Source organism: Budorcas taxicolor, chromosome 8 (assembly GCF_023091745.1).
Source record: "Budorcas taxicolor isolate Tak-1 chromosome 8, Takin1.1, whole genome shotgun sequence".
NCBI lineage: Eukaryota > Metazoa > Chordata > Mammalia > Artiodactyla > Bovidae > Budorcas > Budorcas taxicolor.
This window is the reverse complement of record NC_068917.1, coordinates 78077757-78095073: the sequence shown is the minus strand read 5'-3', so window position 1 is coordinate 78095073 and position 17317 is coordinate 78077757. Positions and strand designations below refer to the sequence as shown.

The window sequence follows — 17317 nt, the reverse complement described above, 5'->3', positions numbered from 1 at the left end:
GAGAAAGCAGTGGTGCCAGCAGCCCTCCACCGTCAGGGATGGCGGAAGAGGGAGCTGTGAGCTCATGTGCCTAAATGATTGATTGTTGCCTTCCCCCACCCCCACCCTGCTTCTTAGACTTCAAATCTCAGCCTGAACCATCCCCTGTTCTTAGCCAATTGAGCCAACGACAGCAGCACCAGACTCAGGCCGTCACTGTTCCTCCTCCTGGCTTGGAGTCCTTTCCTTCCCAGGTGAAGCTCCGAGAGACAGCTCCCAGAGACAGCAGTACCTCCACTGTGAACAAACTTTTGCAGCTTCCCAGCATGACTGTCGAAAACATCGCTGTGTCTGCCCACCAACCACAGCCCAAACACATCAAACTCCCTAAGTCTCGGCGAATACCTCCAGCTTCTAAGGTGGGTCTTTTATCAGGAAGTCATAGTACCAAAGGTGGATGCATTTTAACACGTAGTTCGTGGGGTATTTTCAAGTACATAGTCTCTTGATTTATGAGGAATCGGTCATTTCTGAGTGACTAATGGGTTTGTGCTAAGAGACAGGACTGTCCATTCAAATTACAGGTCTCGCTCAGGAAACCTGATGATCTTGTGCGTTTAGTTAAGAGAATCTGATGTTCTTCTATGCTTACTTAGCTCTGTTCTGTAGAGGTAGGAGTGGTTCCTTGACCAGGAGATGCTTTCATTAGAGGCCCCTCTTCCTCATCCATCACCACAATCCCGTGTCATACCCTCCCCTTCCCCCCAACTCCTACCCCCCATCCTAAGAAGCATTTGGTGGAACTGACCATTCTGTTAACTTTTTAATTTTTCTTGGCTCTGTTCCTTTCTCTTTAAAAAAAGGAATCCTATTTCTTTTTCCTGCCTTTCACTCCTTGTTCCTCAGGCCTCCCCACAGGGCCCTGGGAACCCAGTGCTTGTTAGCTCTGCAGGCCTTTGGGGCTGGGAATCTCTCACTTCTGTTGCTAACATCATGGTTTTGCTTTTACAGATCCCAGCTTCTGCAGTGGAAATGCCTGGATCAGCAGATGTCACAGGATTAAATGTCCAGTTTGGCGCCTTGGAATTTGGATCAGAACCTTCTCTCTCTGAATTTGGATCAGCTGCAAGCAGTGAAAGTAGTAGCCAGATTCCCATTAGCTTGTATTCAAAATCTTTAAGGTATACAGTTTCCCACTTCTCTTTCTAGTTTTGATTAACTCCTTTGCAAAGTTAAACACAGTAGAGCCTAAGAAATCACCTGGTGGAGAAAATAAACCCTATAGTGATGGGTTTGTGTCACCAGTGGCTAGCTCTAGAATGTGTCTTCCATCCCCCTAAAAAGAAAGCCTGTGCCTGTTAGCAGTCTTGCCCAGCTTTCCCCCTCACTCCACCCCTTGAAAACCATTAATTTGTCTCCTGATTTGCCTGATGTGGGATTGCATATAACTAGGGAAACGCAGTAAGTGGCCTTTTGGTTCTGACTTCTTTCATTTAGCATAGTGTTTTCTAGGTTCATCCATTTTATAGTGTGTGCATTTTGTTTTCCAAATAGTATTTCATTGTGTAGGTACATCACATTTTGTTTATCCACTCACTAGATATTTGGGTTACATCCACTTTTTGGCTGTTATGAATCATACTAATGTGAAAATTCAGTTAAGTTTTGTGTGCTTTCATTTGCTTTGGATCTGTACCTGGGAATTGCTGGATCCTTTGATAACTCTTGAATTTAACCATTTGAGGATCTATCAGACTTTCGCCCTAGTGGCTGAAATACTTACATTCCTACCAGTAATCTATGAGCGGTGCAGTGTGTATACATCTTTGCTAACACTTATTTTCTTTCAATGGAATATTTTATAAATAGAAGAATCTCAGATTTTAGATTTTATTTTACTACATTTTTTTACCTTCTAGAGCCAAAATCTGATATTTGCTTGAGTTCCCTTTCTAAGGACAGACTCAGAACATTTAGATTCCTTTAAGTTTCTTAACAATTCTTAATAATGTCATGCTGCCTATTAGTTAAACTTGTTCAATCTTTAAGTCGTGTCCGACTCCATAACCCATGGACTGCAGCATGTGAGGCTTCTTTGTCCTTTACTGTCTCTCAGAGTTTGCTCACATTCGTGTCCGTTGAGTCAGTGATGCTATCTCACCATCTCATCCTCTGCTGCTCCCTTCTTTGGCCTTCAGTCTTTCCCAGCATCAGGGTCTTTTCCAGTGAGTCAGCTTTTTGCATTGAGTGGCCAAAGTATTGGAGCTTCAACATTAGTCCATCCAATAGAATATTCAGAGTTGATTTCCTTTAGGATTGAATGAATGGTTGATCTCCTTGCTGTCCAAGGGACTCGTAATAGTCTTAACACCACAGTTGAAAAGCATCAATTCTTCGGTGCTCAGTCCAGCTGAGCACCAGCTCTTACTCTTATGGTCCAACTCTCACATCCATACATGACTACGGGAAAAACCATAGCTTTGACTGTATGGACCTTTGTTGGCAGTGATATCTCTGCTTTTAATATGCTGTCTAGGTTTTTCATAGCTTTTCTTCCAAGAAGCATATATCTTTTAATTTCATGGCTGAAGTCACTGTCCGCAGTGATTTTAGAACCCAGGAAAAGAACATCTGCCACTGTTTCCACTTTTCCCCTTTCTGTTTGCCATGAAGTGATGGGACCGGATGCTGTATCTTTTTGAACATTCAAAGTTTTTCGAATGTTGAGTTTTATGCCTGATTTTTCACTCCTCAAGAGGCTCTTAAGTTCCTCTTCATGTTCTGCCCTTAGGGTGATATTATCTGCGTATCTGAGGTTGTTGATATCTCTCCCAGCAGTCTTGATTCCAGCTTGAGCTTTGTCTGACCCATTGTTTTGCGATGTACTCTGTATATAAGTGAAATTAGCAGGGTGACAGTATACAGTCTTCTGACATACTCTTTTCCCAGTTTTGAACTGTCAAATTAGGTTGCTCTGGTTGGGGAGGAGGGGTTAATTGTTCTTTTAATCTTCATTTGCCTGATATGAATGGCGCAGCAGTGTAAACTTTATAGTTACAGAGATGTTTATTTAATTTAAAATATGACAAGAGATGACATCGTTCTGCCTCATGAAAACAGTGAAGTGACACAGATTTATGTCTCATGTCTTATTCTCTGTAGTGATTCTTTGAATACCTCCCTACCAATGACCAGTGCAGTACAGAACTCCACCTACACAACTTCCGTCATTACCTCGTCCAGTCTGACCAGCTCCTCTTTGAGCTCCACTAGTCCAGTAACCACGTCTTCCTCCTACGACCAGAGTTCTGTGCATAACAGGATCACATACCAAAGCTCTGTGAGTCCGTCGGAGTCAGCTCCAGGAACCATCACGGCAAGTGGTCTTTCAGGTTTACTCTCACAGGAAATTCCAGTTGGAGCTTGATATGTAGTTTGGGAAATTTCCTTTTAGAAAATTTCATTTTAGAAATCGGCTAACCTTTTGAGAAGAATCCATATATATAGTTTGTGGCCATCTCGTTTGAAACCTGTGTTTCACGCACCCATACACAGGGATTGTGTGAATGGCCCCAGACGCCTGGTATACGGATAGTGTAGGATACACTCTGAGTTGTGCAGTGGTTTCGGTGGGGTGGGTAGGGACTCTAGCCTAATGTTTCACTGTCCTGTAAGGCAGACATTCAGGCATTACTACTGAGAGCTACTTTAGAGTGCTGAGAACATGGAAATAATAGAAACAGTTGAATTGCCGTAGCAGACATTTGGATACATTTTTTTCCCTTAAGTTTCCTTCTAAGATTATGAGGAAATATTTGCATGTATTGACTTAAGAGTTTTTTCCTCCCTTTCTTTTCCATCTTTCATGTTGGATGTTTTCCTCAAATGTCTGATGAATCTATTGTGCCCTGCTGCTACTGCTAAGTCGCTTCAGTCGTGTCTGACTCTGTGCAACCCCATAGATGGCAGCCCACTAGGCTTCTCTGTTCCTGGGATTCTCCAGGCAAGAACACTGGAGTGGGTTGCCATTTCCTTCTCCATGAAAGTGAAGTCGCTCAGTTGTGCCCAGCTCTTAGCAACCCCATGGACTGCAGCCCACCAGGCTCCTCCGTCCATGGGATTTTCCAGGCGAGAGTACTGGAGTGGGTTGCCATTGCCTTCTCCGTCTATTGTGCCCACTTAACACTAAAACTGTCTATAGGGGTAGGTTGTTGGACATCGGCTTCAGTGAGGGACAGTGTGGTTGGCCGTTTCTGTAGGGGTGGAAGCTCGTTCATCAGCTCTATGGGCCTTTCCTGTTGGGTTTATTTGGATTCTTCAGGGACTCTTCTTCCAGTCTCTTCCCTGTAGGACCTATACCTGTCTGTCAGTGTCTTAAAAGCCTAGTGTGAAGAGAAGGCTGCCGTTAAATATTCATTGATGAAGTTTAGAGCCTGTGGGAGAAGGTGGAAGGGGGCATTCACCCTTCTGTGCAGAGTTTAAAAAATTCTCTAACATTTAGCCCTGCCTTGACACCCAGTTCCAAAGTTATGTGATATATATTAGTACTGAGTTGCTTGGTATGGTTCTTGGATATAAGTTGAGTGGTTTTCTGGTTTTCTCAACTACTTGCTTAGGATTTGGCTTTACCAGGTCAGCTAAGTCAGTTACTATCTGGCATCTGCTTTCTACTGTATAAAATCTTGTTGCTCTCATTTTCCACCTGTATTTCTCTTTCTGGATTGATACTTTTTTAAAAAGCCATGTGTTTTCGATATATATTGTGTAAGAAGAAGTTTATTTTTGTGACTTCCAGCATGGTAGCCACATGTGGTAGTTTAAATTAAATATACAATTAAAAGTTCAGCTTCTCTGACACACCACGATTTAAATGTTGTCTGTCTAGATATGGTTGGTCAGTCACTATAGTAGACGACCAAGTACAGACAGACAGTATTTCCACTATTGCAGAATATTCTGTTCCCTTGGAAAGTGCTGGTCTTTAGTGTGTAAGACATAAATCAGACCATTTCTTTAAATCTCTGTCATCTGCACAACATCTCAGTTCCAACTCTAAGTTGACCTCTTGTTCTTGTTGTCCATATCACTGTTCAACTCATTTCTTGCTCAGCTAATTGAACCAGATTTCTGATCTCTTTGGATCATTTGATGTTATTTTTGTTCCCAGCATGCTTCTGCCTAGAATTTCCTTCATCCCAAATAACATGGCTTCTTTATTGTATCAGTTTGTCCATTGCTCGTGAAATTTTTGTTTCTGTTTTTAATAGTTTTAAATTCAAAGTTATTTAATTAATTTAGTTAATTTAAATTAATTGTAGTTAATTTACAATGTTGTGTTAGTTTCACATGTACAACAAAGTGATTCAGTTATATGTGTATATTCTTTTTCAGATTCCTTTCCATTGTAGGTTATAAGATATGGAACATGGTTCACTGTGATACACAGTGGGACCTTACTGTTCGAATGTTTGTATTTTTTTTAAGGTTTATTTATTTAAAATTTGAGTATAATTGCTTTATAATTTTGTGTTGGTTTCTGCCATACATCAACAAGTCAGCCTGGGGCTTCCCTGGTGGCTCAGATGGAAGGAATCTGCCTGCAATGCAGGAGACCCACATTCAGTCTCTGGGTCGGGAACATCGTCTGGAGAAGGGAATGGCAACCCACTCTAGTATTCTTGCTAGAGAATTCCATGGACAGAGGAGCCTGGAGGGGACAGTCCATGGGGTTGCAAAGAGTTGGACACAACTGAAGGACTAACACTTTCACTTTTACATACACACATATCCCCTCCCTCTTGAACCTCCCTCCCACCTCCCACCCCATCCCACCCCTCTAGGTTGTCACAGAGCAGCAGTTTGAGCTTCCCGCGTCATACAACAAATTCCCAGTGGCTATCTATTTTTACGTGTGGTCCAGGGTTTGTATTTTAAAAATGATTTTCTAGATGAAATGTTCCCAAGATGTGATGGCAGCTGTTTCATTCTTCTTTTCCTCTCTTTGTGTCTAGTGAGATTTTTCAGCTCTCTGGGTCTTCCTTGCTGCAAGGACTTTATCTTGTTGTGGTGTACCGTTTTCTCATGGTGGCTTGTCTTGTTGCAGGGCATAGGCTCTAAGGCATGGGGACTTCAGTAGTTGTGGCTCTCAGGCTCTAGAGCACAGGCTTAATTAATAGTTTTGGGGTATGGGGTTAGTTGCTCCAAGGCATGTGGGATCTTCCTAGATCAGGGATTGGACCCATGTTTCCTGCATTGATAGGTGGATACTCTACCACTGAGCCACTAGGGAAGCCCTGGTATAGTTTTAAGAAGACTTTGTATGTCGGTTTTGTGCTGTCTTGGAGGAATATGCTTGATGTCACGTGTGTATACGTACCGAGTGGTGAGCCATTGTTGAGAGGAAGGCAGAATGACGGAGCTTTGACTGCTCTCCATGTGCCCTTTGTACTGATGTTCCCTTCTCTGAGTCTTTGAGCTCTTGTTGTACTTTGTTTTTTTCCCTAGCAGTTCTGTTTTATTGTCTACATTTCTTGTAAATAATCTCAAATTGTTTTAAGAATAAAATGTATGTAGGATTTTATGAAAAGAAAGTGTACTGAATTTCTGTTCTGAGAAGATCATCCCCTCAGCTTCCTTGTCCCATCCAGAGCCTGTCTGAGCCCTGTAGGCTCTTCTGTCAGTTACTGGTTTTTTTTTTAATAATAACTTTATTTTTTAATTGATTGGCTGTGCTGGGACTTCACTGCCACAGAAGCTTTTCTCTAGTTTTGGCGAGCAGGGGCCTCTCTCTAGTTGGGACGCACGGGCTTCTCATTGCCGTGGCTTCTCTTGTTTCTGAGCACAGGCTTCTGGGCACACGAGCTTTAGTAGTTGCCTCCCAGGCTCTAGAGCACTGGCTCAGTAAATGTGGCACATGGGCTTAGTTGCTCTACTGCATGTGGGGTCTTCCTGGATCGAGTCAACCCTGCATCTCCTGCCTTGGCAGGAGTGGCCCTTTACCAATGAGCCACCAGCGAAGCCCTCAGTCTCTCTGCCGGGTCTCCACACCCCATCTGTGGAAGTAAAGTTTTCTTTGTGAGGATGCCTCCTTCTGTTTGAAAGTTCTAGGGAAGTGCTTCATGGTTAACTGAGACCAATTGAATGATATAAAATATGATAATTCCTTGCATGAAAGTTATCTTCATTATAATTTGGAAACACGTTCTAGTATGTGGGGTACTCAGGAGACAGAATGTCCATTAGATAGAAAGGCTTGTGGTGATTTCAATATAGTGAGAGTTCCCAAGTCCTGCCTATGGCTTAATAATTTTTAGGACTGTTTCATTGCTTCCTGTGCTTTTGGTCTTATTTTTTATTCTTATTACTTCCTTAAATAACCAGTTTGGGGATTTATTAAGAATTTGTTGTATTGCCTCTCCTTTTCTTAAGAAACAAAATAAAACAGGTCATAGTTCTTTGCTAAATTCATAATCTTCATATGTTTGTGGTTAAATCCCAACTTAGGTTGTCATTCGATGGAGGGTTTACTTACTTTATTTTCTCTTTCTTATAGAATGGACATGGTGGTAGTCGAAGTCAGCAGACAGTAGACGGTAAGTATATGAGCAAACTATTCTTGTTGTGGCTGGTGGAAACCACAGACAGAAAAAGAGCATAGCTGATGTGGTGGGGAAAATGATTGGCCAATGGCTAATTCTGCAAAAGTAGTCCTTTTCCATCTTTCCTGATAGCTATCTCTGACTCACCATTGGCAACATTTCTTTCAGTTTAGAGTTGAGCTAAAGAGGCCCTGTGACCAGACTGTAGGTGATGGTATTACTAGAAATATATCTACAGGAAGAAGGGGGTCTTGCATCATTCTGCTGTCTTAAGACTGCATCCCAAGTGTGGTGTGTAGGTTGGATTTAAAATATGCTTTTCTCAGAGGCCCAGATTCCAGGAAGTTTCAGAGGGCTTTCACTTCAGTAATGTGAAAGATGTTTAAAGCAGAAATTGGCATGCTGGTTCAGGAGAGAGAGAAAATGTTGCTCACTATAAATACTTGGGAGAAATGGAGGGAGAGCCCACCAAATCTAGTATAGCTCAGTTAATGTAGGTGTTAATGTAGGTGAATTCCCATTAGTTGTTCCCTTTGTTCTTGGCTTCTTTATCAACGACTATGGTCATAATCTAAAATGAAATCGATTTTCATCGATCATTCAGTGAAGCAAATGGATATCTATTGGGTATGGAAGCCAGAAAGACCCTCTTTTTATTTAGAAATTTGGGGGAGTGTGGCTGTGGAATTTTGCCAGACCAGGAATGGGCCTCAGTTGGAATTGAAATGACACATTGATTTACCCAGAGTTGGATTTGCTGTTGAGGGACCGCCAGAGCAACAGATAAGGGTACATCTAAGAACACTAGATGTCACAGGAAGTGTGAATTACTTAATCTGTGGTGGAAAGTTTCTTTGGCCCAGGTGTGGGGTCGAGAACACACAGAGGTTTACTAACAGATTTTATTTGGAGATTTCAAGTGAGATAATGAGATGTGAGATGTCCATAAAACAGTGTGCATTTTAGGTAGGTTTTTATCTGCCATGTCCTCTTCTCCAACCCTCTCTCTCTCTCTCTCTCTCTCTCTCTCTCTCTCTCTCTCTCTCTCTCTCTCTCTCTCTCTCTCTCTCTCTCTCTCACACACACACACACACACACACACACACACACACACCCCCGTCACACTCAATTCACCACACACTTTTTATGAACCTGTCATTGATGTGATCCAACACCCAGGGAGGTGAGTTTTGGGCCAGGGACATCTGTGGTGTCTTTATCTGATTTCTGGAAGAACAGGTGCCATTTGGGAAGGCCTGCCAGTGACAAGCCTTGGGTGTGAGGACACTCTAAGAACTGAGCATGCCCAGTGTTGCCCTGTCACTGCCCGTGCTGGCTGTCGAGCTGTCCTCCCTTTCGGAGACTAGCTCATAACCCCTGGACTCTCAGGGCCTCCCGAAGCAAGGGGCTGCCCCCTCCTAACTGCAGAAGACAACGATGCTTTATTTCCAAGCACATACCTGAGTTGTATGTGTGGAGGCACGAAAACTGAGTCTTTTCTGCAGCTGGGATTGATTGCATTCTTATTCTTCTGAAAGCCTAATGCGTGCATTTATGTGCTCTAATGTCTGTTCTGTTGAAGTGTGTGCAAAGAAAATGCTCACTTTTGGAAGTAGCCGTGGAGGGCAGGGGTGTCTTCCTCAGGTTTTAGGTGTATGTGATTCCCCGTTGTATGTACCCTGGAGAGGACTCTCAGCCCCTTGCTCCCCTCTACTAGCAATGAACTTTCCCAAGGTCAGCCTGCTGTGATACTCATTTGATAGAAGCAGACCTAACCCCTGGGTGGGTCCCCCACCATGTGGTCACTGTCCCTTGTTGTGTTCATGTTGTGACCGTATTTGTCAGTCTCTGAGCCTCTTTCCGTGTCTGGGTGCAGCTCAGGGTCAGGTTCCTTTCGTCGGGAGGATTTGACCTGCACATCGGGGCTGTGTGTGATGGTAAAGATGTATCTCCCTCCTCACCTGGGGCCTGTGTTCCAACCATCCTTCCCACCATCACAGCAGACAGGGCAGGGCCTGCCTGCAGCCTACTCATGCATTGTCCCCTGGGGTGTCACTTTGTGTGTGTAACAACCCAGCCAGCCTGTCACAAAACATTGAGCATTTCTCTGATACTCACAGTTGGTTCTAGAGCTAAACTGATCTGTTTCTTACAGCTACTTCATCCGTTCCAGCTCCAAAGACAACAGACCCTCCTTCTGCCCTCCCATCTGTGGCCTCCTTGCCCAGCACCACCTCCTGCGCTCCGCTTCTGCCCCCTGCATCCCAGCACACTGCCACTCTGCCCTCTCTCTCCCAGCCTGGGGACCTGTCCAGCAGTCCCCTTTCTCAGCTCAGCAGGTACGGGGACAACAGGGACCCAGAGTCCGAGGCACCAAGGCCAAGTCCTGGAGCTTCTGGATGGCTGTGTCCATGGACAGAGCCCACGTGCCCCTGCCTGTCGTCCTGGCCGTTTGCAGTGATGCTGTGTGGCAGGGCTGGGGTCTCAGGCGCCGGGTGTGAAAGCCTTGCCGGCCTGTAATGCCTCTGCTGTCACACAGCTCTGGGTCTTTGGGGATGGGGTGGGGCCAAAGGGTCGCTTCTGCTCCTCTTCAGCCCTCAGGAGAGGGCCCCATGCCTCGCCCCTGCCCCACATTCTGGGCCCCATCACTGTGATGTGGGGTGAAAGTGCTAGGGGATTTCTGAGCAGGTCTCTTGTGTGGCACTTGCTGTGGGTTCAAAGATGTGTGATCAACACAGGCATGGGAGGACCGGACTGGTGGGTCTTCACCTACCTTCTGAGCAGAATTCTCCTCTTGCCTCATGCAGCCTGGAGCAGAAGCCAGGCTTCTTGAATTCTGCATTTGATGGGCATTCAAGCTCTGGTGTTCGGGGCCGACGTAGGAACTTTCTTCCCACACACACAGATTTAAGGAGGTCTCCAAGGCTGACTGTTCTTAGTACAATCCTGTTCTTACCATTTACAGTCTCAGAGCAGATGGTTAGAGCTGCCTGAAGCAGGCTCTGTAGGTTCCCAGGGAAGGATGTCCTGGATCCTCATGGCGAGTGAGCAAGCCTTTAGGTCATTTATAACCACGGAACACCTGTCCGAGGTGATGTGGAATGAAGGGTGTCCAGCCAGGCCTTCCCGTGGGGAGACAAGGCGAGCTCGTGGGTAGCCTGCCTGGCCAAGTGGCCCCTGGTATGGAGGGCCGTGGTGGACACGTGGCGCCGTCTTGTTTTCCAGCTCCCTCTCCAGCCACCAGAGCAGCCTCGCCTCCACGCACATGCCGCTCTCCGCCAGCACATCCCACACAGTAAGTGTTCCTGCTTCCCCACCCACTCCCTCCTTAGCCAGCTTGGGGCCTAGGCATGGGCAGGGTTGGGGGAGGCTGTAGTTGTGAATCTGAATATCCGGATACTCTAATCACTTGGCTGTGCTGTCTCATCTTGGTTCGTGATTTGAACAGATAATTTCCTAGGCCCCGCGGAGGACATGTGGTTCATGCCTCTGTGGTGAAATCGGCTCTCCAGACCTGATGCGATGGGCAGGGCTGTCAGGTGGTGGATTTGTTCCTCAGAATTCACTGTTCATTCTAGGAGACCTTTCTGCCTGGCAGGGTTGGTTTTATTTTCTGGGGCTTCTTATGTTGGGGTCTTTGCAAGCTTTATTAGAGGAAAGTCGACTTGTTGCCAACTTCTGCTTGGCACCTGTTGCGTGTGTTCTCAGTCATGTCTGACTCTCCGTGACCCTGTGGACTGGGCTGTGCTGAAAGTCCAGTTTTATCGAGAGCAGTGCTTCTGGAGAATACTCTAGTACTTTGTGAAGTCCATTGTAGGGAGAGTATGTGAAGGGAAAGGAAGAGTCTGTGTGTCTTTGAGACGGACCGATGGTCCAGCCAGTGTTACCACATCCAGTGTGTGTGGTCATGGGGCCTTCACTCCTGGCAGCCCAGGCCGTCTTCTCCAGCTCAGGGGCGGGGGCTTTGGGCAAGTCCTGTTGCAGAAACATGTGTGGAGGGGCAAGAACAGAAGTGCAGGCGGGGTCCGGCTGGGAGGTCCTGATGTGCTGAAGGGTGACCCTGGATCATGGCTACTGAAGTCTTGGCATCTAAGCTTGGAGCTGGGAGCATGGTCTCGGCTCAGTCTAGACCGTGGGATGAGGCAGCGTAGGGGGTGGAGACAGTTCCAAAAGCTGGAAGAGACTGGAACATGGAAGGAAAGGTGCCAGGAAAGAACCAAGTGCCCCCTCCCAGGAGACAGCAGGCTTCCACAAGGTAGGAGTAGGTGGTCTTCAAGCAGGGAGGGAAGTTTTGGGCCCAGGTGAATGGGGGAGTTGGGAAATTGGCAAATTAGTTTCTTCTGAAGAAGAAGTCAAATCTTTTGCTATAGAATGAAGTGGTGGGAAAGGTTCAGTCCTGTCTTTCATCAGTATCTGGCCAACATTGTGGCATTCCTATTCTAGCTTAAGTGAAATTGGTTTATACATAATTCTTTGCTTGAAACACACAGATCACTGTCTTCCTAGCAGAGGTTGGTGTGACTGTCTCTGTCCTTGGAGTAAGCTGCCTGCCCACCACCTATACCCTGTATTTGGCCAGTGGGTGCCCTGAGATGTCCCCTTTGTGAGCCCTGGAGCGCTGACCTCCCATCCTGGGCTCCCATCTCATGGTCCGCTGCACTGTCTTAGCAGGAACCGTGTCATACGGTCCCAGTGGCCACAACCAGAACTCGCTGTGTAGTTGCTAAGGTGGTCACTGAGTCACAAGACTCAATAACAAAAGACATAAAAGACACACACTGAAAAGTTTTTGTCTTTTCTACTTGGTTTTGCCCCTTTTCCTATTATTTTCTTGATCTTCTAGAGTTTGTTTTCTTAACCTATCAAATGCATACACAGTCATTTCCCTTTCTGCTCTTTGCCTTGTCCTGTAATGTAAAGGGCAACGTTCTATACAGTTTCCTGTATCTTTTCCCCTCACTCAACAGTGTATCTTTAGGTTTCTGTGTTGGATCAGAGTTCTTTGTTCTTTTTTCACAGCTCTGCTGCATTGCATTATGTAGTAGTCCTCCTCTGATGGAACTTGAGGGCCATTTTCAGTTTTGATATCCCAGAAATACTGCGGGTTTGGTTTTAGACCACTGCTATAAAGTGAATAATGTGGGAGAGTCGGTCACAGAAATCTTTTGATTTTTTTAGTGCATAGAAGTTTTGTTCACACTCTAGTCTATTACATGTGCAATAATGATATGTCTAAAAAATACAATATATTTATCTTTTTTCTTTTTGCCTCTAAAAAATACAACATATTTATCTTTTTTTCTTTTTGCCTTGCTGCAATAACATTATGTCTAAAAAATACAACTTATTTTTCTTTTTCCCTTGCTGATCCTGTGGTATGCAGGATCTTAATTCCCCAACCAGGGATCCAACCCATGACCCCTGCAGTGGAAGCATGGGGGTTTTCACCAGCAGACTGCCAAGGAAGTCCCCCAATATATATATATCTTAGTTAATAAATACATTAGCTAAAAATGCTGGCCATCACCTGAGCCTTCGAGCAGGCTGTAATCTTTTTGCATTTGTAACATCACAGGTCATTGATCATCATAACAAATATTATGAAAAGTTTTGAAATATTGTGAGAATTACCAAAATGTGACACAGAGACGAAAAGTAAGCCAGCGCTGTTGGAAAATTGGCACCAGTAGACTTGCTTGACCCCCCAGTTGCCTTGGACCTTCACTTTGTAGGAAACGCAGTACCTGCAAAGCACAAGAACATGAGATGTACCTGTGCAGACAGTGGTGTACAGCCTTCTGCACATGCTGTGTCTGCAGGATAGACTCCGAGGTGGCATTGCTGGGCATTTATCATATTACTCTGCATAGTGATTTCAACCCACTTACCTCTCATTGGCAAACAGTGAAGTGTCCTCTTTCCCCACTGCCTCCCAAAATGATGTTACCAAATATTTGTATTTTTCTAATATGTTAATAGAAAAATGACCTGTCAGTATAGTGTTTAACTGAAAGAGCTTGAACCATCTATTTTATACATTGGTAAACCATTAAATTTCCTTTTGGCTGAGATGTTTACATTTTTATGTCCAGTCTTGGTATTTATTTCTATAGTTGGGAGACTAGTAAGTAGCCCTTTGTGATGGGAAGTGCAAATATTTTTCCTAGGTTTGTTGTTTTAGAAACAGTTTTGATTTTTAAATAGTCAGGTATATCATAATCTGTCAGAGCCAGATCTCTCCCACTTTGTAAAGGATCTCGCCTTTTCTCCTACCCCTCGTGGTCTGGGGAAGGTGTGGTCAGCTGTGCTCTCCTGGGCCCATCTGGAGAGCTGAGTGACGGCCCCATCACATGGACTAAGCGGGCCAGCAGCCTGTCGTCTTCACAGATTCGAGAGGTGGAAGGGCAGATTCAGGGACCCTTTCAGGGCCCACTCAAGGCAGGAGAGGCTCTCTGGATGACTCCTGAGTGCCTCTGGATTCCCCCTATTCCCCACACTGCCAGTTTTTTTTTTTTAATCCTGTGGTTGAAAGGTTGGGTGGCCAGTGACATCACAGTGCAGTGGTCAGAGCTGTTTCTGACTCTGGCTGGTGTCCTTGGATGGAAGCTGGGCTCTGTGCAGGGGATCGTGAGGTGTGGGTAGTGGGCGCCTCAGCCCCACTCTGGGCCCTTCTCTCGCTGGTCTGTCTCTCCATCTCGGTAGAAGGGGCAGGAGTCCTGGGGAGCCCCGGGAGACCAGAATTTTCGGAGTCTGCACTTGCTGAACCGGATCTGGTTGCTACTGCTTAGGCGGGCAGGGCAGCCTGTGGGGCTGGGACCTGCACAGTCATCTGGGCCCTGGAAGACAGTGCACGCTGTCCTTTCTCCTGGTCTTTCCTGTTCTTCAGCTTCGCGTCAGTTTCCCAGCTACTTTGTGGTGCACATGTTCAGTCTTACAGAGCCTTTTCTTCTGTCTTCGGCCCTCACTTTGCCTAACTAGGTATATCTCGTCTAGCTTCCTCTCAACCCTCAAAACCCTCCCTGCCACCTTGGTACTTGGCGCTCAGGCTCTTCAAAGCTTTCGCTGGGCTTTGCTCTTCTTTCCTTGGTGGCTCTTCTCAGGAAGGCCTAGGGCAGGGCCATGCCCTTCCTGGTGTAGACCCTGAGGACCTAGAGAATATCCTCACATGCTGGAGCAAAGGCCACCTGCGGCTTCAAGTCAGAGTGCCCAGGAGGCCTTGCCTTGGGCTGGGCTGCTGTGGCCCTGGGCTCCATTCTCCTGATATTTTATGAGGTGGGTTTTCACCTCCTATTGAGATTCTCTATGTTCATCTATAAACTAAGGTTTACTTGAGGTTTCTGTGCCTGTTTCAGTTACCAGAGCATGAGCAACTTGAGCGATTTTTAGGACGATTTTTGGTCATAAATCTCAGTTGTGGTGGTCTTGATACTCAGCTGACCAATTGTGTCCCCATGGCTTCAGTGAGGGGCCAAGGCGAGCACACAGGTCAGCCTGAGGCCATGGGCCCACAGCCCAGGCCAGTCCTCGTGCATTCTCTGCTCTGCCCCTAGATCCATGTGCCCTGGCTTTTCTGTTTTGCCAGCACGCCAGCGTGGACAGCGCCCCTTCCCTACAGCCCTCGGCCACCTTCTCAACGGCAGCAACTTCCGCCTCGAGCGCCGTGTCCTCAGGGCTCAGCTTGCCAAGCGGCATGAACACGGTCAACAGCCTGTGCCTGGGCAGTGCCCCCGGCAGTGCCCCCAGCAGCAGCGCCAGGGCTGCGCCTTTGATGACCTCAGGTGTGTCCCCGTGGCCTGGGAGGAGACCCCGGTGGGCAGCCATGGGGGTTCACAGGCATTGAAAGCGCACAGCTGTGTCCGGCTCAGCCCCTGTGGGGTTCTTTTCTGTCCCACTGACCTCCTGAGGCCTGGTTCTTCCAGAGCTGGGATTGGGGTGGGGGCCAGATCCTGGCTGATGGTGAAATCAGTTTTGCGGGGGAGGATGCTCCCTGGACAGCATTTCCGGCAGCCTTTCTGCTTGGAGCGGTCCATTCTTTCCTGTCCTCACTCATCCCTGCAGCTGAGATGAGGGGGCAGCTCTCATGGGCTGCTCCTGGTCACTTTGTGTGACTGCCCATCAGCCAGACCTGGGCAGGCTGCGTGGGCCCAGCCGACAGTGGTTTGCCAGCAGCTCACCCCCTGCGGCCTAGCCTGTCCCTGTCCTGGGGCTACCCAGTCTGCTGCGTTCTGCTATGCCCCAGAAGCTGAGGAATTGTACTCGTGTGGGGGCCATGTTACTCCATTTGATTTTTGCCCTGTAGGCAAAGCGCCCCCTAACCTGCCTCAGGGGGTGCCTCCCCTGCTGCACAACCAGTACCTCGTGGGCCCCGGAGGACTGCTTCCTGCCTACCCGGTAAGTGCTCCTGGCTTCCCTCAGCCCAGCTGGCCTTGGGGGGTCTTGAGTTGCCCCCGTTGCCCCTGAGGGCAGCTCTGCCCTCAGACCCTGGGCCTTTCTCTAGCTGGACTCAGTCAAGGTGGGGCGTCTGCCCACAGCAGCTCATCCCCGTCTGCTTCCTGCATGTGTCCTCCACCTCCAGCCTTGTTTTTGGCCCCATATCGGGTGGCCTGTGGCCTCTTACAGCTTTTGTGTCCCCACGCAGATTTACGGCTATGACGAGCTCCAGATGCTGCAGTCACGGCTGCCAATGGTGAGTGGGGTTTGGGGGAGGCTGGGGGCTTCAGGCTCTGAGTCTCACGTACCCCACCTGCTGGCTGGCCCTCGGGACACGTCCTGCCTGAGGACTCCCTCAGCACCGCAGCCGGGAAAGCTGCTGTGATGGTGGTGCCTGGAGCAGCTATAGTCTGGGCACCTTGAAGTTCTTTGGGACCTGGGCCCCAGTAGGCAGTGCTTCTAGCAAATGTGGGTCCTTCTCTCCCCTTAAGCCTCCCCCCATTAAAAACAAAACAACCGACCAGGATATGGGGTTACTTGCCTGTCCCTAGGCTTTTTATAAAGTCCTGTCCTTCAGAGTGCCATCTAGTGTCTAGCTTCTGCAGTGGCCATCGGTGATGGCAGCGTCGTTCTTTGGAGTGAGTGGCTGGAGCAAAGGGCCCTTCCAGGTTTAGCCTGCCATCTGTTTGTAAGATTGCTGGCCCTGGGATCTCTCTGATTGCTGCAGCCTCACTCTGAGGTCAGTGTTGCCTGTCTGTCTCGGCCCTTGCTTCCAGGATGAGGCACTGGGCCTTCTCTGGGATGTGGCCGCATGAACAGGACGCAGTGCAGGAGTGGGACATGAGGAGGCATGCGCCCTGCCTGGACAGCCTGCAGGCTCCTGTCCTGCCGCCCCCTTCTTGGTCTGCTGCTGAGCAGACTCCTGCTCATTCTCAGCGGTCTGGGCATCTGTCGCGTTGTCAGGGAGTAATGCTATCTGGACACTGATGTCAGCTCTGTTGGGCACGGGCTTTCCTTTTCCCCAAGTGAAGGTGAGGTGTCCTTTGTCAGACTGAAGACTGGAGTGGAGTGCCCCCTGCCCCCCAACCCCGACACTCTGTGCAGGTTGAGGTGGCCTCCACAAGTAGTGTTGCCTGCTCTGGGCTGACCGCAGAGAGCTCAGGGAGCTGTGGGCACCGGGCCCAGTGGCTGAAGCTTGTTTCTCTTGGGAGACTCTTTCATCTGCTGGAGTATTTCCCGAGGCTTGGAGCTGGGCTGCTCTTCCCCAGTGTGCAAACCAGCAGCCACTGCAAACCCATGCTACTGCCTGA

At 47.6% G+C, this 17317-nt stretch overlaps 1 protein-coding gene and 1 non-coding gene across 2 annotated transcripts in view; both read left to right on the top strand.

The window, feature by feature from the left end:
• The window catches only part of UBAP2 (ubiquitin associated protein 2), a 114013-nt gene that overhangs the window by 92909 nt on the left and 3787 nt on the right, over nucleotides 1-17317 (top strand). Inside the window, exons 13-21 of the mRNA XM_052644872.1 lie at nucleotides 118-398; nucleotides 991-1160; nucleotides 3142-3355; nucleotides 7532-7571; nucleotides 9733-9916; nucleotides 10803-10872; nucleotides 15160-15355; nucleotides 15877-15968; nucleotides 16216-16263. Coding sequence (XP_052500832.1) covers nucleotides 118-398; nucleotides 991-1160; nucleotides 3142-3355; nucleotides 7532-7571; nucleotides 9733-9916; nucleotides 10803-10872; nucleotides 15160-15355; nucleotides 15877-15968; nucleotides 16216-16263 — 1295 coding nt within the window. The remainder of the gene's footprint in view (nucleotides 1-117; nucleotides 399-990; nucleotides 1161-3141; nucleotides 3356-7531; nucleotides 7572-9732; nucleotides 9917-10802; nucleotides 10873-15159; nucleotides 15356-15876; nucleotides 15969-16215; nucleotides 16264-17317) is intronic.
• Nucleotides 9000-9082, top strand: LOC128052911 (small nucleolar RNA SNORD121A). The gene has a single exon (XR_008199870.1). It is a non-coding gene; the product is annotated as a small nucleolar RNA SNORD121A (small nucleolar RNA).